The sequence below is a fragment of the Lytechinus pictus genome, chromosome 3 (genome assembly GCF_037042905.1).
Source record: "Lytechinus pictus isolate F3 Inbred chromosome 3, Lp3.0, whole genome shotgun sequence".
In the NCBI taxonomy this organism is placed as follows: Eukaryota; Metazoa; Echinodermata; class Echinoidea; order Temnopleuroida; family Toxopneustidae; genus Lytechinus; species Lytechinus pictus.
The window spans coordinates 11945201-11972950 of record NC_087247.1 but is presented as its reverse complement, the minus strand read 5'-3'; the positions used below and the strand labels follow the sequence as shown (position 1 = coordinate 11972950).

The window sequence follows — 27750 nt, the reverse complement described above, 5'->3', positions numbered from 1 at the left end:
TATTGCTATAAATTAGGCAACGTGATGATACGGTCAAAATTTGGAAATATGCATTATTTTAGTCAATAATTGGGACTACTTTTGAAAAAAAAAGCAAAACGAGACGATAGGATGACGGCGGTGGGTGTACGGCGGTAGGTAGACCACTGACTCCGCACCACGGCCGAGAGTTGAGGAACATGTATCTGTATATAAAGTATAAGGAACGAAATGTGCAATTTGTCTGGTTAATAATAAACTATACAACGTTTGACGATAAAAATCATAATGACAATGATACTGGTTTGTGTTTCACAATAGTCTAATAATAAATAATTTGTGAAGAAAATAACAAGTTATTCCAATTTTAGTAGAGTGAAATTGATTATAGACGGTTATATTTGCAAATAAATTGACATTTCTGATATAAGCGCTGGTTAAAGATTTAATGCATATTCATATATTATGCATGCAAGCTGTATGAGTACTTGTAATTTGGGGATTCCCCTGCTCATCGTCACAATTTTCCTGCGGTGGATCATTTTCGTTGGAAGAGTCGTTGGTCACAATCAGTGCGCCATCTACGACAGATATCACGTGCATAAATCATTAAATTCATTTCACTTTTTCTCTCCTAAAAGCAGTTGTGTGTTACCAAGAAGTTCCTTGGTACATCAGAGTTGGAAAATGATTATTGTAAAATGAATGTTATGCAAAATGCAATCGTCTAGCAAAATAAATAAAGATAACTAAACAATGATAAGATAAAAAAAGTAGTAAATTCACATTATACGTACATACTGCGAACTAAATTTATAATCTCGTTCATGGATTCATTTATCAATAAATGTTTAATTATTTGTGTAATGATGATAAAAATGAATTTATTATGTTTTTTTATGTATCGATCAATGCTTTTCTGTTTCTCGTTGATTTGTATTTTGATATGTATGCCATTACTTCTTAATTATTATAGAACATATTTGGGGGATTCAGTTTTCTCTTATTTTGTCTTTATATTTTAGAAGCGACTTATTCGAAAATTCAAGATCTACTGCAAACTGATAACCTCCTTTCATCGACTTTGCCAGGCTTATTTTCTCAGGTGGGTCTTAGGAATTTGAAAATATTTGCTTTAGAAAAGGGCTTTTTCATCCCAGTAGAATAATTGATAAGATCCTAATATGTAAGCATGATGGCGAAATAGAGGTAAAGGGGCTATAGGCCTAATGTTTTTTAAATCTTATGATGACCAAACTGTCATATTTTGATATGCTTTTAATGTCACAAAAGAAAAATATAAATTATCATCTTGTTTTCATGATTAAATACACTCTTAAAAGGTTGGGCAAAAAGGCCCAATTTTAACATCACCGGGCAACCTACGGTCCCTACAAGTATTGGTTAAAATCTGAACAAAATTGGGTGATAAAAAAACTAATAATTGGGTAATGAATTTGCTCAGAATATATATTTTTTGTCTCGCCTGCATAGCAGAGCGAGACTATAGGCACCGCTTTTCCGACGGCGGCGAACTCGTCAAATCTTAACCGAAGGTTAAGTTTTTGTAATGTCATCATAACTTAGAAAGTATATGGAGCTAGGTCATGAAACTTGAACATAATGGTTATCAGGTATGACTTAACATCCTGTCTAATGTCACATGGCTAAGGTCAAAGGTCATTTAGGGGCAATGAAATTAGACCATGTTGGGGGAATCAACATCAAAATCTTAACCGAAGATTAAGTTTTTGAAATGCCCCTCATAACTTAAAAAGTATATAGGCCTACTTCATGGAACTTGAACATAAGGTTGATCAAGTATTACTGAAAACACTGCCTGAGATTTAGGTCACATGATCAAGGTCAAAGGTCATTTCGGGTCAATGAAATTTGGCCATGTAGGTATTTGCTGAATTGCCATCATAACTTTGAAAGTTGAAGATCTATTTCATGAAACTTAGACATTAGAGTGATCAAGTGTCATTGAACATCCTGCATGAGATTCAGGTCACATGACCAAGGTTAAATGTCATTTAGGGTCAATGAACAAAGTATTTTATTATCATATGAATTGTGGGTTTTTTGTAAATAGCTATTCAATAGTTGTTTTTCAAAGTCAGCACTGTCGCTATATTGAATGGCGTAATGCAGACGAGACTGCCAGAAGCGTTCCACTTGTTTACCAACATACATTACCCAACACAGTGGACAGTAGGTTGCTCAACATTTAACCCTTTTTCGCAATATATCTGCTGCGCAAAATTTTTTGACCTCGCCGCTCACAGACTTTTTACTTTCAAGTCTCGCGCAAATTTTGAGACCAAATTTGTGACGCCCGGGTACGCGGTTACGACATTACGAAACATTATGTAAGTGCATGTCAGACCCAAAATTGCTCATAAACGTGATTTCATGTACAAATCCAATGCAGATTGTGTATTAGCCAAAATTCATAAATGTATCATTATTTCTACATTTACTGATTAAACTTAAATAATTTTGCCTTTTTTATGATCAGGATTAAGTCTAGAACGATTTCCATCGAAAAACAATAAAAAAAAACAAAAAGTAACAAAACTAAGAAATACATAAGAAATAAAAAAAACTATAATACATAAAAAATCGGTCTTGTTACCAGAATTTTTTTATTCACAATGCCAATGGTTAGGAATGCTATGAAGAATATTTTCACCGAAAAATAGCATTCTAGGAGCTTTATTTAGTGAATCAGAGCAAAAAGTATGATTTCATGAATAAATTAGCATAATTAATTCATATAAAATAAAATATACAAATTCAGTGAAATTTACCAATGCAACTGCGTAGATTACGTCATTCTCTACCATCATGCAAATTTTCGTTGTGATCGCGCAATCCGCGGCTGAGATCTTAAGGGGGGCCATAATGTCCCCCCCCCCCGGAATGACAAGAATCAAAATACCCCGGGAGATTTAGGGTTAAAGTGTGTATATTTCAAAAACATTATGCAAAAATGAATGTTGTCAAGTCTTTTTGCTTTAAATGTAGACATCTATTTTCAAAACAATATTTCATTGTTCAAGTTTAGGCACCTTGAACAGAGGCCCTATAAAGATTTTGAAAGACGGGAAGGGATTGACCTTGCCAAAAAAAAAATCACAATCAAGTTGTAAATTTTTGGGGTTTTTTTTGTTCACGTTTATTGAGAAAAGTGGATTTAATGCCCCAGCGCCCCCACGGGTCTGCGCCCCTGTTAAATAAAAAAGATTGATATTCTCCCTCCGCTCATTTTGTTCTGTGTTTGGCTGAAGAAATCACTGGGATTTAAATAGGGGACAGAAAGATTGCCGATTACTTCAAATTATTTTTGCCAAGCATATCGTAAATGTTTTATCTAAAAATAACGTCCTTTAATTGCCTCCCGATAGCACCTGACAATCCTAATTAAGAAATGTATAAATCAAAGAAATAAACCCTGCACCCCTAAATTTAAGGGAGGGGAGGGGGCACTACCATTACATTTTGACAGGGGGACACGTACTTTTCATAAAAAGGGCATCGTCAATGAACACTGGTGGCTAATATGCCCCCATCCAGGTTTAATGAGAGAGAGAACTGAGAAGTCACAAGAAAGGTCATGGAAAAATAATTTTAAAAGCACAGTTAACACTATTTGAATATTTTCTTTGGTTAAAATTACGGTTTGTTTTATGAATCGTGTTTTTGTAGTGTGAACACCAATAGTTCCGACTTCCAAGGCATTCATGGTTTACTGGACGAGCCTGAACAAGAACTTCTCTTTGACGTCAGAAAATTCAGAGCCAACAAGGAGGTGAGTGTTTAAGATACAAACTCGAACATCAATGATTTAAAACTTACATAATGTTAACGAAACAATTGAAATTATTTTATTAATTCATTCGGTCGTTTTTCATTTATTTATTTATTTATTTATTTATCTATTAATTAATTAAGTCATTCATTCATTCATTCACTCATTCATTCATTAACTCACTCACTCATTCATTCATTCAATTATTTATTTATTGATTGATTGATTGGTTGATTGATTGATTTACTTATTTATTTATCTATTTATTTATTTACTTATTCTTATTCATTTGTTTTATTCATTTATTTATTTATCATTGATTTTTTTCCCCGGGAGGGGGTTCTGGAGTTGGTGGGTATTTCTTATACCGTATAGGTCTACTTATCTAATTTTCATCGAATGTTGGCATAAAAATAGCTTGATGCAGACCTACTTTTTCCTTCGTTCAATCTCGGACAAGGTATTATCAATGCTAATTAACCAAATGGATGCGAAAACTATATCGCAATTTTTTGGGTTTTTTTCAGTCTGGAATATCCGCTGATGCGAGAAGAATCCTGTCCACTCGGCCGAGCAACAGGACGGAGAAGGATACATATCATGTGAGTTTAACACCACACTGCGATAACTCTGGTGTTGATTTAACACCAGCCCGGAATCTATATATGTCCACATCAGAGAAGTATTGAAACAACACCAGTTTGGAATCAAACCGATGCTGTTTTAATACTAATTGGTGTTGTATAAACATCTTTCTGGTGTTAGACCAACACGAATCAGGTGTTGTTTAACACTTCTCTGGTGTGGACATATATAGATTCCGGGCTGGTGTTAAATAAATAATGAAGTTATCTTACTCTAAACGTGTTTTTTTAGAATGAAATATTTCACCATTGAATCACTAGTTTATCATGACCAATACGAATATAGAAGCCAAGCTACAGTTCAACTGTGCCGATTAAACTATACATACTGTAGTACACACCGATAGAATATGCCGAGATACAATGGGAGATCCGTGACGTTACTACTTTAAGAGTGAAAATTATTGAATGGAATAGAATCATTTATTTGAAATTCAGATTTCATAGGGAACATTTAAAAAAAAATCCATGGGATATATATTCTTGTTAAATTGTACTCGAGTGTGGAGTTAGCCATTGGGTTGCCAATGTGTCGCATCATCAATTTCACCATTTTGGACAATCCATGTGAAACATTATCTCTCTCTGTTTTTTTTATAATTTTTTTTATTTGGGGGGGGGGGGATGCCAATGACCTTAAACTTGACTTTTAAGCCCAATCGTTATATGTATCTGCGAAACATCCGCTCCCTAATTCTTTTTTCCATCCCAAGTCCTACCCATGTATTTACCCGTCCGATCGCCTTTATTATTCTGCCTACAAACTCAGGATATGCTGCAGTTATGTGCTTTATACCAGTTCACGACAAATTGATTTTGTACTTATCCAATATTATAATTGTCGAAAAATTATATTTTGTGAAAATTAGATGAAGAATGTTAATATGAAGGACACCCCGCCCCACCTTCACCACATGACTTATCCATGCAATAAGAACGATAATTAACCAATCTTTCAACATAATTTTATATAGGTACTGATTTCGATGAGGAACTACCCGACATTTTGCGAGTACCCTCTGGCAATGCAGCAACAGATTGTGGGTGTTGGTTTTTACGTGTCCTATCAAGCACAAAGGATCATCCTCAGGCAAGGCCATTGGGCAGAAAACTTCTACTTCATACTCTCCGGTTCAGGTAAGAACGGAAGTTTCAGAACAGATCTATATATGCTTGTTACGTCATAATATAATAGCGCCCTCCCTCAGAGGATATAGAAATACGCGTAAAACGAGTTGTCAGAGGTGCGCCAGCTTGAAGATCACCGACGCTCGCAAGGTGATGGCCCTGAACCATAAAGGTGGATAGATTATTTTAGCTACCTCTATATGCCCTGAACGACTGAGATGGCCGCACGATGACGTCAGGGCAGAAGGTCTATACTAAAAACAATAACATTACATTTTTTGCATAGCGTCAAATCCATCATCAGACCAACCTTATTGCGCTTTACACATATATTATGACAACGAGAATTGATCTTGGCTTGCCCCTACACAGTGTATGCACTTTCTCCACTCCCTGGAGGTGAAAACTTATCACTATGCATACTAACTCAGCACCCACCTGGTCAGGTCGAAAAGAAAAGGAAATGTCGAGTCAAGATTACCATTGATTTCAGTTTAATTCAAAATAGTTTCTTTTTTATATGCAAACATGAGGTGAATATTGAAGAAAAAAAACAGCCGTAGCTGGAATATTGTTCATATAGGCATTTTTTTTTGGTTCAAATATATATATATAAATACAAACATATGTAAACATACGGTACAATACACATGATAAAATGTCATTGTAAGAATCGTGCTCCTCGGCCTGGCCATTAAAGCACAAAAAATAAAAGCATTGAAACTTTATAAGAAAATAACTTAAATATTCTAAATAAAAATAGTATTAAAAAATTATATATCGATACTAAATGTCGTCAAGTATATCTTAAAATATAATCATGATTCTGTTTTTTTCTTTCGGCGGGTTTTACCAAAAAAAAAAAAAAAAATAGGTGGTCCCCCAAAGAAAATCACAGGTCGGAAACCCGTAATATGTATATTTTAAATGGCATATCTGAGCGATTTGTGAATCTTATGAATATTTGTTTTCATATTCCAGTGGTGGTGAGTGTGATGGATGAAGGAACGCATCAGAATCGAACTGTAGTCTATCTGAACAGAGGAGAAACATTCGGGGTAAGTCGCCATCTTACTATTATATTTCTGAATGCATGGATTTGGATGGGGAAATTGACCGACTACGTGTACACTATACAAAGATATTAGATCAAAATAAGACCATATGCATGAAGTAACTCTAGTTTCTAATATGCTACAGTTTCTTAAGACGAATTCAAATTCAAAAGTTTATTGATATAAAATCCTGACAATTGAAGGATCATCATCAAAACAAACAAACAGGGGGCACGGAACGGGGGGGGGGGGGGGACGTGTTCAAGAACGTAAAATTTAACATCAAATTCAAATTCAAAAGTTTGATATAAAATCCTGACATTTAAGGATCATCATCAAAAACAAAGAAACATAAGAAAAAAAATAATACAACATAAGCATAACATAGAAACAACGAGGTATTTAAAAAAAAAGTACCAATCTTGGATGAAATGTTGGATGCGAGATACATATCAATGCATAAATATACACACATATACATTAATACACCCATATACAAATACATAAGCATAATATCATTTCTTTTCTTTCAAGCATCCTCAGTCTCTCCGCATACATATAACTTATTCCTATAACACATATTTTGCTGATATCCATGTCATTGCTACATCAATTGGAATTTGTTTTTGTTAGTTATTTTCATAAAATCCGGCAGTACCTCCTTTAACTTGTTAAATAATTAATTTTGGGGTTCTTCGAGGGCCTAACAGTGTGATCGTGATTGTGATTTTATTTGCACGATTAGCCCCCCCCCCCCCATCCTAAGCCCATCTTTCAAAACCGTTTCGCGGCCCCTGAGATAGAATTTGTTGTTCTTTTAGGTGCTTTGTTTTTAGCTGTTGATGTTAGATTGTGTTGTTGATAGAAAGCTACTGCCTCAGCCACACCTACCAAACAGACTCCAGATCGACCAAAGCTACAACGTTATATCGAATGGCATACCATCGGTCGGTTTGGAGTATTTTTCGTTGGTGTGACTGTTACCCTCTAAAGGCTATCACATGCTCGATCGTCAACTACACTACTGAAAAAAAGTTAAGGACCACTTTTTAAAACGTACATAAAGATTTTATACAAGGTGTTTTATTTCTGGAAATACCTCAGTACAACTGTCCTAAATGTCCTTAAACACGCTGTAATCAATTTCACGCATGGGTGGTTTCAGTTGTTGCACAATGTCTCTCGCATCACTGCACATCCTGAAAAGTGGGCCCCGAGGGGTATCAGCTACCGACATGAAGTGGTAAAAACGAATGTCTGAGTGTCTTTCAGGCAGTTCAGTAACGAGTGTGACCACCTCCTGCAGCAATAACGGCTTCACAGCGCTGTCTCATGGAGCTGATGAGGCGATTGATGTCTCTGACGTCCAGTGCATCCCATGCAGCCTCCAGAGCCACACCCAGCTGCTGCAGTCCAAGTGGATGGGCTTCGAGCTGCTCGAGACTCCTCCCCATCATGTCCCAGACGTGCTCTATCGGGTTTAAGTCCGGGGACCTCGCTGGCCACTCCATACGCTCAATCCCCTGGCCCTCAAGGAACTCGGTCACCACCCTAGCTCGGTGGGCACGGGCATTGTCATCCATGAAAATGATGTTTTGTCCCACATTTTCTGCAAATGGCACCACTATAGGTTCAAGGACCTCATCCCTGTACCTCACTCCTGTCATTGCTCCCCCTGGGACCACGTAGAGACGAGTACGGTTGGCGTAGGTGATGCCTCCCCACACCATGACGCTGCCTCCCCCATAACGGTCATGTTCTGCAATACAGGGGTCTGCAAATCTCTCTCCTGGTCGCCTCCAGACTCTCGAACGTCCATCATTGTGGTCAAGGGAAAATCTGCTCTCATCTGTGAACAGAACTCTACGTCATTGCTGTCTGGTCCATCTGACATGCTCCCGGGCCCAGTTGAGACGAATTCTTCTGTGAGCAGGGGTGAGTGGGACACACTGAGCTGGCCGTCTGGCATGCATATTGGCTCTGTGAAGTCGGTTACGGATTGTTTGAGTGGAAACAATCACTCCAGTTGCTGCAGCGAAGTCATTGTTGAGGCGGCGTGCACTGTGAAAGCGGTTGCGGAGGCTGAGATTCGTCAAGTAGCGATCATCTCTAGGTCTCTCGGAGTATAGCCCTGTCTCTCGGTGTCTTTGATTTGCTCTGCTAATGACACTGTGTGACACGCCCATCATTCTGGCTACTCTTCGCTGACTGAGGCCAGCTTCCAGCATCCCTAGGGCTCTGGCTACATCTGTTTCACTTAGGTGGTGTCTTGGCCCGGGAGCATGTCAGATGGACCAGACAGCAATGGCGTAGAGTTCTGTTCACAGATGAGAGCAGATTTTCCCTTGACCACAATGATGGACGTTCGAGAGTCTGGAGGCGACCAGGAGAGAGATTTGCAGACCCCTGTATTGCAGAACATGACCGTTATGGGGGAGGCAGCGTCATGGTGTGGGGAGGCATCACCTACGCCAACCGTACTCGTCTCTACGTGGTCCCAGGGGGAGCAATGACAGGAGTGAGGTACAGGGATGAGGTCCTTGAACCTATAGTGGTGCCATTTGCAGAAAATGTGGGACAAAACATCATTTTCATGGATGACAATGCCCGTGCCCACCGAGCTAGGGTGGTGACCGAGTTCCTTGAGGGCCAGGGGATTGAGCGTATGGAGTGGCCAGCGAGGTCCCCGGACTTAAACCCGATAGAGCACGTCTGGGACATGATGGGGAGGAGTCTCGAGCAGCTCAAAGCCCATCCACTTGGACTGCAGCAGCTGGGTGTGGCTCTGGAGGCTGCATGGGATGCACTGGACGTCAGAGACATCAATCGCCTCATCAGCTCCATGAGACAGCGCTGTGAAGCCGTTATTGCTGCAGGAGGTGGTCACACTCGTTACTGAACTGCCTGAAAGACACTCAGACATTCGTTTTTACCACTTCATGTCGGTAGCTGATACCCCTCGGGGCCCACTTTTCAGGATGTGCAGTGATGCGAGAGACATTGTGCAACAACTGAAACCACCCATGCGTGAAATTGATTACAGCGTGTTTAAGGACATTTAGGACAGTTGTACTGAGGTATTTCCAGAAATAAAACACCTTGTATAAAATCTTTATGTACGTTTTAAAAAGTGGTCCTTAACTTTTTTTGAGTAGTGTATGTAGAATGTGTTGATCACAATAATTATTATACGTTCTAACCAAGCTCTGTAATTATTGTGTAATTTGATTTAATACCGTTTTGAATTTATGATCATGAATGTAATATTTTACTATGTTAAAATGTGTTTGATGAGAGAAGAGAATAAAAGATGATTAAAAAAAAATCCAATGATTCTCGGCAACAGGGTCATTCATTATTTTGATCCTTCAAGCTACCTTACTCCTTTAAATATTTCACAGAATAGCTCAGAAATCGTTCAAGGAAGAAACTTTGAAAATAATGAATGCTTTCACTTCCTCTTTTTCTTAAAAGTATTATTTTTGTCACCCTTTTCTGACAGGAACTTGGCCTCGTCAACCGAGCAAAAAGGCAGGCTACAGTCATCGCAAGGGAACGCATAGAGATGATCGTTATAAATGGAAATGTAAATTAATTTCTGGAAGAAATTTTTAGTTTCATACTTTTGTTCTATATTGGTTCTTTTTTATTTCAAGTACTATGTTGAAAACCCCAAACCAGTGGAGATCGACATTCCCCTAATCCCCTTATATCATGTACTTTATATCGGCACCCCCTTTTAAAAATTATCGTAATGAGATGCGGAATATGAGAAATTATTACTGTTTATGAACATAAAATGAGGGATGAGAGAGAGAGAGGGAGAGAATGTGAGAGAAAGGGGGTCGCTTAGGCATTGAGCTGATGGAACAGAGAGAGAGGGGGGTGGGGGGGGGGGGGGGCTAGATGCAGACGGAGACACGGGATCGAGGCCAAGAAAGAAAGAGAATTAAAAAGGCTGGATAAGTTATGGTAACGAAGATGGGGGGGGGGGGGGGAGTAATTGCCTAATACCTATCAGAAGTCTATAAGCGATCTACATTATATGCAGTATAATTAACATAGCTATAGCCGAGCTACTGGTTTTTTTTACCTAAATTTATATCAAACGAATGAGAACTTAAGATATGAAGATAAAAGCAAAAAAAGTGGATACAAAGGGAATGAACGGATTTGTGAATAGAGTTTTTAATTAATTTAGATTTTGAGTAGAAGAAATAACCAGTTGTCTCACGATGTAGCAAACATCGTGAGACAACTGGTTATTTCTTCTACTCAACCCTTCACCACGATGAACCTCTTCCACATCATCAATTTAGATTTTGTTATAATTTTCTTTAGGATTACACAAGAATCTTTATGGCCGGTGGTCTTTCAACTCTTCTCAATCCACAACAAAACGACAATGCTTTTGTCAGGTAAGAAGTTTATTGCAATTCCTTTTTTTTTGGGGGGGGGGGGAGGGGCATAACAAAATGAACGACACGCATACATGCATACAACTTCATCATGAAATATAGTATAAATTTCAAATAACTACATGCAAAGATCACTACTATCGTATTGATCATTGATTATCTTTTTATAGCGCATTTTCAATTTACAGCTTTCAGAAAGTTTTGTTTAAATTAAGTCTAGAAATTTAGCATTATTTTCATGATATTAAAAAAAGGGATTATGCATGATGTTATAGCTTTGGCTGGTCTGGAGAAGATTTTAGTGGAATGACCGTGACATATCAGGGCCGCAGAAACGGGGGGGGGGGGCTGGGTGGGCTTCAGCCCTCCCAGCCCCCCCCCCCCCGGCCCCACACACCTTTTTTTTTCTAAAACCGTGTACAAAACGTAAAAATGACCATCTGATTGTGATCTTTTGCATGGCCAGACCCCCACTTTCAAAACCGTTGAACCGCGGCCCCTGCATAATGAACAAGCATAGAAATTAGCACGTAATTAATAAAATATGGATCGAAGATATATATTGTCGCTACATTGTTTTGACAGAAACCTACGATTCTTGGAAGGCTGGCCTCTCCATCGGCTCGCAGAGAACCCAAAGAAATGCATCTTTTCCTATTTCAAGTAAGTTGTGGCAAAAACGGTTGATTTAATCAATTATAGACGAAGAAGAACAATATTTTCTCTTCGGATTTTGAAAGAATGTCACGGCGGAGACTTTCTAATCTCATACATTTTCCTATCGTTAAAACATTTTATCTATCTCTGCAAATTTCAAAATAAGATCCCCAACTTTGCTTGCTTTATACCTTACCAAGAAATTGAATACAAAGACGCTAAAAGAAAGGCGAACTTTCTGCTCATTTTCGTAAAAGGAGGTTTGATTTTTTAAGCATGGGCGTAATCTTTTTTATTTCTTTGTAATTTTGTGTTAATCATGTTATATTCATAATAAATACGTTATCATGGAAAAATATGAGTTACATACAGTTTACTTTCATCTCGAGCGAAAACTCACTTTGATTCAACAAAATACACAACGAGACATTACAGTTTAGAGACGATTGACAGTTATGCGAATAAGCTTAGTGGCCAAAGAAAAGAGAGAAAGAAAGAAAGAAACAGACAGACAAACAAAGAAGGAAAGAAAGAAACAAAGAAAAGTACTGTAAAAAGGTGGCACTGCATGAAGTGAAAGGCGATTTTTTTAATGTTTTCGTTTACTCAATAAAGCTTTTTTTTAACCCGCATAAAAGCAATAAGACATTCCATTGCAGATAAGACAAAAAAATATATTTCTAAGACGTAAAAGTACAACTAAATTAATGATAACAGATAAAAGTAGTGCCTAAATGAAAACTACTAATTGTTCATTTAGTAGATCAATAAATTAATAAGTGACATTGATACAAAGATAATTTTATTTTAGCACTAAAACAAAATGAATGGTACACAATACTGAAATCATGCATGGAAAAGTTCAATAAATTTTTTTATAAAGGTACATATTAAGAGCGTTGTAATGTCTATGATATTAAAAAAAATACAGTTTCATACAGAATAATATTATTTTTTGTTTTTCAGACGGGGAGATGTTCTTATTCGAGAAAGTAGGAGATCAGATTGGATCATCATAGTAAAATCAGTGAGTCTTGCCCCCCCCCCATTTTTGTATTGCTAAAATTGTGCGTTTTTATACCTATATAACTTGCTATCCAAAAGACGTGAAAATGTAGATAAACACAGAGTATCCTTACTCAGGTACCAGGTACATATGGATTGTGGAAATTCTGCTGTTGTGGCTTCGAACCCGGACTTTACTGTGTAGTCAGGTGCCTAGTATGTAGACCACTTCTGTAACATTTTCCACACATTTATTTACCACAGTTCGTTGCCCACCCCCCCCCCCCCCCCCCCGTCTTCCCATCTATTCGGAAAAAATGCGAAGACGGCACAACACACTGACTTCGGTTTACACTCATGCAGGGGTTTTATGACGTCATAATACCGTGGGTATTTTGCATATTGGAAGTTGGGAATTCCCCAGGATCGGGATAAACATGAATTTCTATTCAATCAGGATAATTCAAATAAAATCATGAATATGTAAAAGCGTCGATTGCGCTTCTACGCGGTACATTGAATCGATAGAGGTTTTTCTGCGGGTCTTTTTTCCCCTATTGTTGTTGTTCCATTGGTATTTTCTTAACGCGTTATCTAAATTTAATTTGAGATCTGCCTGAAGTGGGGATCTGTGTGACTACGTTAGTATAGTTCATAAGTGGTATTATAGTCATACTGTTCGTCAGAGAGTATTCTCTTCCGACGATTTGGGGTTTAGTGGCTCAGAACAGATTCCTTTCATCGCTTCCCTTTCACCCTGAAAGCCTTTAAAGTGATCATTTCACTTTGTTCTGATTTAAAAAATTCTCCTTTTGGTTCCTGAAAATGGGCTAAACATTAGGCTTATAGTGTAAAAATACCATCCCCAAAGTTTCAAAGTATTATATTTACAGGATCAATTTTAAAACCTTGGAGATGTAAACCAAAGTTTGAAATAATTGGGAGTTGGTTTCAATGACTATGTGTATACAGGGAATCTGTGCACCACAACCCATTAATTCTAGATGAACACAGCATGACCTACATACAGTGTGTACAAGGTATACACTGAATGTACAGTGCAGCTAATAGTGTGTGTATAGGAGATACACACAACAGAAGGCAGTCAAAATAGCCAACGGACTTTTTGAATTGGAGAAAACTGGTCATAAGCAGAACCCGTCTACTAGACGGTTCTCAAAATCAGGCTAATAAATTGCTACTTGTATCTAAATTAGAGTTTTTCATCCTATATTGTGGTCTGTTTCAGGGTTTTTGAGGACAAATACAGGCACTCATACGCACGTTTCAACTCAGTTTGAGAATTTTTTAAATCAGCTGCTCACAAAGTTAAACGATCCCTTTAAAGCTTTATTACTATACTGTTATTTAATGATATTGTTTGATATTGAGATCAAACGAAAATGGAGAGAGTGATGTTCGAAGATTTAAACCAAAATCGAAAAAGTTCCCGTGTCATGAATATTCATGATAATAATCCATGATCGATTACCAGATATTATCAACTTCACGCCATTGTTTTAGAATGTTTACGATTTTAATGCAGGTATGACAAGTCAGAAATCTCTAATAATGGTTGGGCTTTTATCAATTACAAAATTATAAATTCCAGTAAATGAAAGTTTTTTTTTTCTTAAGTTAAGCGTGATTTTGCCATTTTGTAACCGTTATTATCGTTCATGTCACAGAGTAAGTGTATTTAATAATCGCTCCCCTATATTCCCTACGGCGATTGGAGGATATGTGTCGTTGTTTTCAGTCTGGCCGTTTATGGTTGTGATTAAACCATGGATTTACTACACGGATATGGTAGTGAGCTGATGAAAATGAGATCTCGCGCTGCTTGTACCTTCTGGATCGTCTTTTTATTACTCCATTACAGAAGCTTTAAAGTACCATCGACTTGTAGAGATGGCTTTATATCTTTTTCCGACAAACGACTCGACTAATAACGCTCTCATGTCGACTTGGCAAGATAAAATCCACCTATACAAGTCGATGGCACTGCCGTAGTTCATCAATATAATTATACTATCAATCTAGCTATAAACAAACATTATTTTTCTGTAAGTCCTCCCCCATCCCTCCGCGCCTCGGAATAGTTTACTAGATAAATGGCGCACAATAAATGCTGTGTTTATTATATTGAACGAGACGATTCTCAAAAAGGGATGATGTGGAAGCATTATGAAGCAGTGTAAACTGAAAACATGTTCTCGATTGAGAATGCTGCTCTAAAAGGCGCCTTTTTGTATAGCGAAATCGACATTCGACACAGTGGAAATGATTATTATGCCAAATAATCAGGAGCATCAGCATGCGTTTATTCATCTGGAAACGCACATTACATACATTGATTTACAAGTTTGAAAATCAAAAGCGAAAAAAAAAATCAAATTTAACACATTACAACACATAATTCTGGTTCATTTATATAATAATGCACTTAGAACTTCTTTAATTGGATAGAAAATTTAGCAATTTTACTTAAGTACTCTCTCGTAGCCCTTCGCTCCCCTTTGTCCTGAGATGTCAAGGATCACTCGATTTGGAGTGAAACATAATTATAAAAATGAACGTTTCATACAAATTTCCACTCGTCAAAAGGGTGACATTTCATTTCATTTATTTCATTTCCATTTCCAACAGTTACAATATGTCGGGCAATATGTTTTGTTCCATACATCTTGATACACAGACAAGCAATAAGATTTATATGTACAATATAATCAAGATAACCACACAAAACAGGTTGGGGTTGGAGGAGGCTGCCAAAAAGCGGAGCTCTTAGAGTGCAGCCTCGTATCAAAATATTCGTATAACTAGAATAAACATTAAAAAACGAGTACAACATAGTGAATATTTGAGCATAAATCCAGTTGAATGTATAGTTTAAAAAAGTAAAAAAGAGAAATGAAAAAAAGGGGCGAGATTAAGACTCTTCAGATTCCTGCCCCGGCACTCACAGCGAATCTCACTGAACGACGAGTGAAATTTAATTATTCCTTCAATATTTTATCGAGGATCCTCCCTCCTCCCCTTTCCAGTAGGGGGGGGGGGGGGCACTCACGTGTAATGACAGTGGATATGCGCGGCCAAAGAGACTAGCTTTTCATGCCTTTCCAGTAGTTCCCAAGCATATAATTTTTACTATTTTTAATTGATCATCCCGTTCTCCCCCGTTCCTATATATCAAAGCCCCCTTCATTTTCAGATGTCGGTTCTCGACAGTCCAATTTTCATTCTAAATTCAACATGTTCAAGCATCCCCATCTGCAGAGGTCATGTAGTTCTTAAACCCCTCATTTCATAGCAACTTCATCTCTTAAGGGTATATTGGGGCTGCGCACACCTAATCTTTTCAATACTGGGTGCTCCCCCCCCCCCCGGGGGGGGGGGGCCGGGCCCGTTCCCCCTTTCGATAGGTCTATAATTCTACATAAAGTTGTATGGATCTAATGAGCTTGTTTTTAATCCACAGAGGGCGCAATACTCAATAGCTCGATGACGTGATCATGACGCTTTCGCATATTCATAATAATCGAGTCGGGAAATCCCCACCACGGTCGGGATCAACACATGATTTTCTTTTCGGGTAGCATAGTATATTCAAATAGAATCATGAATATGTATGGTATTCGACGACCAATCTCGGTAGACACTGAATCAATCGCAGATTTGGAGTGTTTTTTGTTTCACGTTTATTATAGATTACACTAAAATCAATAACAATGATTTTAAAACAGTTATTATTTCATTTTCTAAATCTCCTTTGAGAAATTGCAATAATTGAATCCGGTTTTAGTTTATAACGTGAAATAAAAATTCACTAACGAGTAACATTGTGATATCAGTTTGTGGCAATATAGATAACAAGCCTACATTGATAACTAATGAGCAGTAGCATGAAACTAGTCTCTTGCACGGGTTGGGGTTCCTCATCTGGGGAACTGTATCCGTGCTGGCGGCTGGGAGCAGTTCCCCTTTTATAATTTCATTCAATTTTTTTTTTATTGTTTTATTTAAGTTTCTATAGAGCAAATTTTTATTATTCAAATGATTCTAAAGTCTTATGTAGAATCATAATTATATTCAATCAATCAGTAATTTTATTTTTTATGTCATGTGTAAACGCTGTATTTTATCATATTTTGAATGCTATTCCACTCTTTTTGTAGCGACGATAGTCAGATTTGATGTTGCCAATAGCCTGTTAAAAATATGAAGATTTTTATATTGAGACACATATAATTTTGTGAGCACCTTGAAAACCATTATCCTGATTTTTTTATTGATCTGCCGACTTTTTATAGGCCTGTATGAACTCTTGAACGGCTTAGAACTTTTTTTCCAAATTTTTTTTGGGGGTCCATTTTTTTTTCTTTTGACCAATCTTTTTTTGTCCAAATGTGTATTCAATACACTTGGACAACACCAAAAAATGATGTGAATTTTCATTTATCATCTTCACCATCATTTTTATATAATCATGATTGCAAAATCAGTAGTAATCCAAAAAAAAACCTCTCCACGCCAATTTCCCTCAGAAAATCAGGAATTTGCTTATATAGAAATATTTGTAACAGGTCTACATGCTTAAAAAGGAGATTTTTTTTTTCTTTCAAAATGTGAACATGAGTATGTGATGCGATATGCAATGTAACAATAAAATCCCATTATTGTTTATGTTTGGATATCCACTGCAAAATTATATCAACGTCAGCGGCCCCTTCGTTCACAACTTTAGGCCCCTTTCCAACTTTGCCGTAAGAACATTGAAGGGTATTCGAATATTGAACTGCTCATTACAAAAAAATATGTCTAGAATTACATTACTTTTCCGTCATAGTAATATGTCTGTCTACCACTAGATTATACGCTCTGTCGATTGTGACGATAAATTTTTAAAAGAAAATATGACCATGTAAATACTCTGTTCATTTGATGGAAGAATAAAATACTCCTTAAAAAAAAAGGATTGCTCTAAAAAAATAACGTAGCAGCAACAGGTGCTTCCTGCAGCATGTAGAATCATTTGATTTTTTTTTAAATATGAAATTATTCCCAATTCCAGATACCGGGACGAAGTTCGTTATCCTAATCTCGCAAGAGGGCGACATTTATAATTAACATTGATGACGTGATTGTGATCACATCCGATGGGATTCCCCGCTGTCGGGGTACAACATGATATTCTTCTCAGTCAGCAGCTGCATATTCAAATAAAACCATGAATATGCATCATGAGATTCGATTACACTTCTTTCATGTATAATAGAACATTGAATCTGTATCATTTCGGGGTGGTTTTTGTTTCAAATTGATTTTAAACAATTTCAAAATCGATACAAATTTGGGAAAGGTTTTTTTTCTTCATTATCTACGTTCATTTCAGGAGACAGCAAGTGACATGAATATTTGTGATCGCACAAAGACGTCAGATATTCACTAACGAGAATTATTGTGATTTCGTCGTATGCTGTCTTTATATAACAAAGATGCATGATTTCACGGATAGCACAGAATGCATCTCAAGTCTCTCATACAGAAGATATGATCCCTCCATAAGGGAACTGCGTCTGTGCTGGCTCCTCGGAGCAGTCCCCTTTTGCTTCTCGATATTCATGTTGTTCATTTTTACCAGTTTTGTCATCAAAATTTCTTTCAAACCACTATTAAGCTATCATATTGCGCAAAAATTATATCACGTAAGCCTGTAATTCATTTGTTTTTATTTGCACTGCCGATTGCAAGCTTACACTGCCTCATTCTATTAAAAGTTTTTTTAATCATGTTTTTTATGTTGAGCTCAGGCCTTTACTCTTTTTACCCCCCCCCCCCGTTTTTTCATTATTTTATTATTTTTATTATTTGTTTATTTTTTTTAACATGTGCACACCTGGTTACCAATAATGCATATAGCATTTCCATTTATTTGAAAGCAGGATAAAAGAGCATTGTAGATTAAATGCCTTGCTCACGGGCATAGGACTTTCCATGTATAGCCACGGCATGTCATCCACAGTTCGATTGGATAGCTTACAAATATGTATACAGCCGTCAAAAAAGAATATTAAACTCTCTCAATATGCAATATTCAATGCAATGTGAACGTACATTGCTGCACGTGCTTTCAATTTTTATCACATCATCGTCATCACCATCCTCCACATATCCATCACATTAGCGATTGGAAAATATTAATCCAGATTTATATAATAATAGTAATAACACATTACATTTATTTATATTGTGCCTTTAAATGAGATACAAAGATACTGATGTAGTAAAGACTAATATAAGCGATTTGCGCCTTTTCAAAGTATTATTTCTTAAGAGAACATAATTAGTATGACATCATCCCCCTTTTGGAGGTTTGAATATAAGAAATACAGATGTCCTCATAATAGAAAAAAGAAAGAGCTAATATTCATACGTTTACTTTGATTTCTTTACATTCTCCAGGGCAGCTGCCAAGTTATGAAACTGCTACGGAAGGCAAGGCCCAAATCAAGGCGAAATAACACTGCAGACGAAGAGGGTAGGTATATCCCTTTGAAGTGTGTTATAAATCATACATGTTATAGGCCTATGTAATCGACGGCTTTCACGAAGTCGGGATGGGCAATAAAAATGATATCATGTTACCCTATAAAGCGCAGATAATCATAAAGTTACAGAGCATTACTAGTGGTTGTAGGAGTATAAGCTTTAGCAGAAGTAGTATAATAGTTTTTCCGCAGTATGCCTAGAAGTTAGAAGTAGTATTAATAGTAGAAGAAGAAGTAGTAGTAATAGTAGCAGTAGTAGTAGTATAGTAGTAGTAGTCGTCAGGCGCGGATCCAGAGTTGAAATTTTACGGGGTGCTACAGGATCCCGGATTTGTAAAAAGGGGTGGCACATTTTACCCGTTGGAAATTTGAAAAGAAATTTCTCTTTTTTTCTTTTCGTAGTCGTAGTAGTAGAAGTAGTAGTAGTAGTAGTAGTAGTAGTAGTACTAATGGAAGTAATAGTACTTTTGATAGTAGTAGTAGTAGTAGTAGTAACTCGGAACTTAAAACTCGATACTCGAAACTCAAAACAAAGAACTAGATACTCGTCACTCAAAACCCAAAACTCGATACTCGAAATTCGAAACCCTAAACTAAAAAACCTTAATAATCAATTGTCGAAACTCAAGACTCCCCACTCAAAACTCAAAAGTTGATAGTCGATTCTCAAGTTGAAACTGGAACCTCAAAATCCGAACCTCGACTCTCTTAATTTTGCAATTAACACACGCTGAAACCACTTGAAATCATGGTCCTGCCAGCAGGGGTGCAAGGGGTGCTGAAGGAAGCCCCCCCCCAAAAAAAAAAAAAAAAATCCTTGTGGTGCTGCGTGTATTATTAGGCAACACCCCAGGTATTCTGGAAGATGTGTAAAAATTGAAATTTGTAACCAAAATGACCTTCATCTTGTTGTAAAACCTTTTTTTTCTTTCAAATTTCTCAGGACCAATTTGATCTCCCTTTTTTTTTTCATTTTGCTTTTCAAATTGATCGGGAACAATTTGACTTTTTTTTTTTGCTTTGCTTTTCAGCACCCCCAGTCACAAAATCGTTCCCATGGCCCTGATTAAAATGTAATTCATCTCCGCTGTCTCTCCCTTTTATCCAGCAGACGACGCAGCAAACAAACAACAGAAACGTTGGTCGAACCGTCTGACATCAAAGGCCATGGCTGGGACCCTCATTGAAAACTTTGAACAACGCAAGAAACGAGAAGAGTTCGAAGACTTCATGAAAGACCTCAACGTCAACGAAGACGGCTCAGCAAAGTCTCACAATCGAGGAGGTGGATAACATTTATTTTATTTATTTATTTATTCATCTATTATACTTCTTTTTTCCTTTGTTCTTTTTATTTCCTTTTTAAAATTTCTATATTTACATTTTATAATATTTCAAATTTTCAATGTTATCATTCTTATTCTTTTATCTATGTATTAATTAATTTATTCATATTTCATTTCTATCTTTTTATTTTTCTATTTTATTATATCATATTGTTATTTTATTCGCTTTTATTTATTTCTCTTCGGGGGTGGGGGGGGGGGGGAAGGGTATTGAGCCTTCTGCATAGTAAACGCGTTACACTACATGAGTTCCATTTGGTACTTTCACCCATATACAATGACAACCACACATGTGCAATCATGATTAATAAAGTTTGTGTGATTTTACCAGTTTGGTTGTATTAAACATGATATTTGGTTCACTACATCATCTATCATAGACTGGTATGCTTTTGTACTATGCTATACTATAGCAGTTATGATTTTTTTAAATTAAAATCCATGATTATGTTAATTGATGCCCGATCTCGACAAGGTTGGGTTGCATTTGAACACAATTTCCAAGCGGTTACAGATCAGTCTCGATATATTATTTCAATGAGAATCTTCGAAATAATAATATTGTAGAAGTTTAAGAAGATAGATGAACCACTGAACTGTTACATTTGTCTGGAGAAATTGGAAGTATGGGGGGGGGGGTACGCGTACCGGATGCAGCTAGTTGCTTGGTTAGTGTTTGTACGCATGCCCTTTATATAATTTACTTTAATCCATGGAAATTCGCATGACGGCTTGCATTATCTTTTCACAGAACAACGCACATCATCAGACGACTCAGACAAGAGAGATGAGCATGACGTCGAGATCGACGATGAATGGGCTGAGGAAGAAATCGACTTTGGTGATGAAGACGACAAGGAAACAGCGCCCCCATCGAATTCAAAGAGTCCAATGGGTGATAAGAATACTCCAACTAAACTTAAATCGGTAATTACCATGAGAAAATGCTACACTCCTACCAATTAATTAATTACATAATTATAATCTGCAGTGTTATCGTTTCGTATTTCGTAATATCGAATACGGTCGATGAACGATCGATCATTGTCATAGCCATTGTCTTTGATATGACTGTTTTCATGATTAAAATAATATACATTACTCCGAATTAATAAAACTTTGCAAAGGGACGTTTTATATTGAATTCGGTATTTTAAAGATTCTTTTAACGGTTGCATCTTGAAGTTCCAAGGTAAGAATGCTCTATAAAAAATTTTGTGTGTGGTTGTGGATCGAGTAAGCATAATATCTGGGAGGTTGCGTGGGTATATTGGTGTGTGCCTGAGGGTGTTTGGGGGGGGGGGTGTGAGTGTGTGGGTGTGTGGAGGTGTCGTGTTCATTGTGGCAATTTTTCTGGTTCCAGAAATTTATTTTCAAATGATATGCAATCGTCATATAGACTTTTTATTCCAAATGTAATTTTATTATGTCTATCCAGGCCTACCTATCAAGGAAAAGAAGCAAGTCAATGGATGGTGTTCCTAGTGTGTTATTCGAAGAGGAGGAAGACAATGGAGTTGAAGAGGGAGTTAATCCAATAGGTATAGTTATTGACGTTAAGGTGACAGGGATGGGTTGTGGGCGTGTGCGCCTCCCCCCACAAAAAAAAGCTACAGGAGAAATATGAACAAGAGGAATAGAAATGAAATATAATCTGTAAGGGGGAACGGTAAAATACAACATGAATATTATGTTCAAATTTATCACAAAATTAGATTTAGAATGATATATTAATAATAATAATAATAATAATAAATAATATAGGATTTGTATAGCGCACGTATCCACCTTGCTAGGTGCTCAAGGCGCTCCTATATTACCCCGGCTAAGCTAGTCTACCGATTCTGGTGCGCACAGTTTTTTGAGGAATTACTTCCTGCCGGTACCCATTTACCTCACCTGGGTCGAGTGCAGCACAGTGCGGATAATTTTCTTGCTGAAGGAAAACACGCCACGGCTAGGATTCGAACTCACGACCGTCTGTTTGAAAGGCGAGAGTCAGAACCACGAGACCACGACGCTCCCACATATTTAAATCTATCGCAAACTAGATTTTCATTTAAAAAAAGGCAATTTCGCTCTCTCGCAATTTTTTAAAAAGAAGTTTGCCCCATACGCCATGTTTTCCTCCTATTTTTACTCCTTACACCACTGACTGAGTAATACGCTGGAAGCATGGGTTTTGTTTCATGGCTGGAAGGGGGGGTACATAAATGCAAGGGCAGAAACCTGTATTCAAAGGTAGCGGGACCAGGGGCTGGCAAAAATTGACAAGCAAAAAAAAAAATAAGTAAGGTCATCTCGTCCAAAATACATGTTTTATTCAATTTCTTTCTTTCCATCATAAAATACCAAAAATAGTAGGGGGGCATTTGATATTGTGTCCCCCTACTATTTTGGGTAGGGGGAACGTCCCCCTGTCTCCCCTGGGATTTTTGCCCATGCATTAATGGTCCGGATCCACATCAAGTCATTCTTTCCCCCTACTCTCATTGACTAGATTTTGTCTTCATATATTTTACCTTAAATGTTTCGAATTTTCATTCGTGTACCTATTATTTTTCGACACTTTCTCAAATTTGCAAATTGGAAATGAATCTCTCTCTCTCTCTCTCAAATTTTAGCGGACATCTTGTTTCTCCATAACGTGCAGCAGAAGGCTGATAAACAGAAATCGAACGTCGGAAAGAAGAAAACTCTCCTCGACGACATCGGCGGATCCGATGTCGAAGGCGTAGACGTGAGTAATCTCATATTATGTATCATCCCAATATATAGACACAGAATAGTAGGCCTTTGTTTGTTACCATTTATATAATAACTCTAAGAAAGCCATGGTGATATAACATTTACATGTGATTGCGCAACTTACCCCACTATGTGCAATCAGTTTAATGCTACATGTAGACCCTATTAAAGTCTATAGATGTTCTTTTTACATCAAAATTTATCCTGTACGGTAGGCCTACAATACACGTATTTTGAATTAATTTTCTCCAAAATCCAATAAACATCGAAAGAAGGCGTGAAGTAGTCTGCAGGCACAGACCCTGATTTAAGGCTTTGATCAGCAAGTGTGTCTCCACGCAAAGACAAGCACATACAAAACTTGCTGTACACAAGGCATGAGTAGGTTGCACATTCAGACCCTTAACTCGAGTGTAGGGTTTGCATAGCAGACTAGGCGTGAAGCATGTGGTAAAGGAATTAGTTTTTTTTAAACATGATTAATTCTTATGAAATCTGACGACTTTTTTTTAATTTAAGTTTTGATTTTTTCCCTGTCTTATTCAGGTGGATGAAAACACAGAGCCGATATGGGTTCGAGTGCAGACGCTTATCAAGGGATCTGTATTCGTAAGTATACGCGCATAGCTTTATTATCACAAATGCTACCATGGATTCAGTCACACCAACGAGGCGAACCCCTGACCGATCAAAGCTATTACGTTATTTTGAATGGCATATCATCGGTCGGTTTGGAGTTGGTTTCGTTGATGTGACTGGGCATGACTTGTAACATATACTTCAGGGAAAATGCATCTTTATGACGTCATCATGTGGGTGCTTAACCCTAAAAGGACTGGGCTATTTGAGATGTATTGAGGACTGGGGGCATGATGCCCCCTCCCCCTTCTGATCTCGGCCGCCGTTCGCGCCGAAATTTGGCACGCACATTCTTTACAACATAAACTACAGGCTAGTATACAAAAATCTTAAAATAGTTTTTTTTTTTTATTATGAATAAAATATGCAAATTTATTCATGAAAAACATTATTTGCATATTTAACACCCAACCTGCATTAGTGACGTTTTTTTTTTTTGTAAATTCTTTCGATAGTTCAACGTGCACAGGAATAGAAACAAGTGGGAAATGATCAATTTATTCTCATCTAGAACCATTTTCAATCTGGATACACTGTTGTGAAGTGGGGAAAGTGGGGTCATAAATAATCAAGTCTCACAAATAAATAGTTTTTGTTTTTATATCATGGCATATAAGTTTATTCATATTTTCATTTCATTTTCATAATGTAGAAAAGTACAAACTATTCAAATTAGTATAAGACATTGGTTGAATATAAATCCCAGTCAGGGCATGCAACCCAATCAAAGTAACTTAACAATCATGTAAATAGTTCCATATGCACCCCACTAAAATTGAAAATAAAATCAGTATGACAAATAAGAAAACAATTACCATAATACGGGCCATAATACCACCGCTATATGTTTGGCAAAATCACTCTCTAATGTTTACACCAGTATACATGATCAATCAACGATACCATAATAATGGCGTCAATCACTTTTCAAAATATATACGATTACGTTCATGATCAATGCATGAAACGCTTTTAGGCATTCATGTCGGCAAGGCCAAATTCGGTTTGGATACCTTTTTGCAATTTCGAACCGGGAGATTCAACTATAACAAAAGATCATTTACGTAATAGACTTAGCAACGCACCTGGCTCATTGCATAACCCCCATTGTAGGTACTTTTGTTCCTCGCTGAAAGTCCTCAGTTATGTCCGCCTTAACTTACATTGCTCGGAAGTGGGGGGGGGGGGATTCATGGAAAGAGGGTTCCAACATGGAGGACATTTAACAATGGGAAGCCTGTGCATTATTAGACCATGAAGCAGTGATTGGTCATGGTTTCAATTCATGCACTTTTTTTCCAACATGGCTGTTTGTCTGACTGCTTGTGGGATCGGGACGGACCCTCAGTAATTGCAGTTTAACGTGATCAACAGTACGATGCATACCATCACACCCAATTTGCATTATACAACAAGATACTATCTCCAGAACAATTACTAGTATCCACTCACATCATAATTTATTGTGTTGATCAACAAAGACAATTATGTCGATTTAATATCATTCTTATTATAACAATAACAAATTTAACACAGAAATCCAAGAAAGCTCTTGCTCACCTGTATGACTGGGATAGCTGGGTGACGATCACGGTTGATCCTAAAGTCTGCCACCAACGACCCTCTTTCACATAAGAGAATATCTATAACTTTAATCAAATCCTGACAAATTCAGACTTGAAGTCAAAATGCTTGTTAAAAAATGGGAATTTCAATCCAAAATGATCGGAATTAATTCAATTCCCGGTAATGTGAAATTGGGAATGCAAAGTTTGAGGACCTGATATAGCACAAGATTGGGTCACCGCGTGTGCGTAAAGTTCTCCGCAATTTACGATCGGCTTTTGAAACACCACTTAGGGAAGTGTCGCGTCTTTGATGAAACAGCCCTTTGAGATCAGTGATTTTCAAATGTACTTTTTTGTAAATCAGGAGCAAAAGTATGAATGAGTTCGGTAGATGATAACAGTTCTCATGGATAAAAAAAAAACATGGACCTATTGCTTTCTGAAATGCTCTAGTGAAAGTGCCTAAAACTGCCTTAATCTGTATCTGTATCCCCGCCAGAACCACTTTGATGCTTGATCAAAATCACCAATCTCTCTGTAAATAGTGATTTTTCACTCGCTTTTAGGCCTCCTCCCCTTGATAAATGACATCCAGGATCCCTCAATTTTGAGTGCATTTAGAGTGAACAGATGAACTTTAACACAAATTTCATTTTCAAAAGGGTAACATTTCCTCAGCAAAAAGTAAAAGTCACTCTGAATCTTGTCAAATTTATTCACTCCCTCCAAGGAATGATTATTCACTCGATTTATTTAGAGAGTACGTGATAATATTTCGAGATTTGTTATTTAAATCGAAATTGATTTTCACATTAAGAAACGTGAGCATCTCTGAGGATTATGCAATCATTTCTAATTTCACTCCAGGGATTGGCGGACATGGCGTACGAGTCCCAACCAAGTTTTGCAGTCATCAGCAATGGGGCCGAGTGCATCCTCCTCTCCAAGAAACTCTATATGGAACACGCCAGCATGCGCATGATCAGTAAATTACGTACACAGGTAAGCGTGATTCACTTTTCACACGTGATATACATGACAAGATGTTCAGTTCATCATAATATTATTACCTATGTTTTCAAAACACAGTCTTTGAATGATTATGAAAAATACTTAGGCCTATACTGTGATATTTGCAAAATAAAAGATACATCCATGGGGGGGGGGAGAGTAGAGAAAGACTGAAGTTTAGGTTGATTGACCTGAAAAAATATAATGAAAAATATGTCCGATCATTCGACGAACAAAATCGCAAATAAAGAAGAGTATATTTCTTTATAAAATGCCCCCCCCCCTTCTGGTAATATTTCCAAACGCACTTTTTAAGGGTGGGGTACAAACTATGGAAATCATAAAACATGCTCTTTCTTCTTGTTCTGTTTGTATATAATGTTCAAGGGTCATGTCATGTTGCCCATTCTTAAAATAATTTCATGTATCAAGGGGTATATACATTCTCTTTGTTTTCTCTGTCTCTATCTCCTCCAGTACCAGCGGTACCCACCGGAAGAAGAACTACAGATGGGGTTAGAGGTCAAACTCAAATGGGACCTCTACAAGACCGATACATTGAAAGGAACCCTCAAGGAAAGCAAACTTAGAGATAGAGCATCGAAATTCAGATGATATCAAAATATCATTTTATTGTGAATAATAATAACGGTATATTTACCCAGGGTAGCCACTTCAGTTTCGAAAACTGTTCTCCCAGCGGGCCCTGCTATTATTACCCGGCTAAGCTAGGCTACCTCTTGAATCTAGTATGATAATGTATTATATACCATCTTGAGAGTATATTATGATGAAAGGAAAATTTATGTCCCAACACATCTGTTAGTGAACCAAAAGTTAGTATGCAACATCATTTGGTTTCCTTGAATATGGGCGTTGGAGGATATAGCTTCAAGCTTCTAAGGCATAATATGTCTGCAACTCTGTTCAGGTAAACCAAAAGCAATGGTTTCATATCCACTCTAGATTAAACGATGGTACTCATAAGTGTACAGTGCTCAATATAAGCGTTTCTGCCACGTAGGTTACTTCTGACTTGTTGCGGAAGCCACAAGTAAGTAAACGAAGAAAGTAAACAAAAGTGACTATTCCTTCATAGAAACTGAGATCATTTAAGCAATTATTTATTGCAGGTGTTGTTTCACAAATTTACTTGTATTTTAGGAATGACTTTGGCGCCCGACTGA

At 37.3% G+C, this 27750-nt stretch overlaps 1 protein-coding gene across 1 annotated transcript; it reads left to right on the top strand.

Annotated features, from left to right (window-relative positions):
- Positions 1-267: 267 nt before the first annotated feature.
- On the top strand, positions 268-27451 carry LOC129255905 (uncharacterized). Its single transcript, XM_064097940.1, has 18 exons — positions 268-282; positions 1005-1084; positions 3691-3793; positions 4321-4395; positions 5412-5574; positions 6547-6623; positions 10123-10206; positions 10962-11038; positions 11624-11701; positions 12662-12722; positions 19166-19241; positions 20363-20536; positions 21349-21524; positions 22036-22138; positions 23222-23337; positions 23892-23954; positions 26420-26554; positions 27041-27451. Exons 1-18 carry the CDS (start codon positions 268-270, stop codon positions 27176-27178), a joined length of 1794 nt encoding a protein of 597 aa, XP_063954010.1. The 3' UTR covers positions 27179-27451.
- The last annotated feature ends 299 nt before the right edge of the window (positions 27452-27750 follow it).

Coding starts and splice junctions, on each gene's coding strand:
- LOC129255905 (XM_064097940.1), top strand. Junction 5,575..6,546: donor CTTCATACTCTCCGGTTCAG/GTAAGAACGGAA, acceptor TTCATATTCCAG/TGGTGGTGAGTGTGATGGAT. Junction 21,525..22,035: donor CTCCAACTAAACTTAAATCG/GTAATTACCATG, acceptor ATGTCTATCCAG/GCCTACCTATCAAGGAAAAG.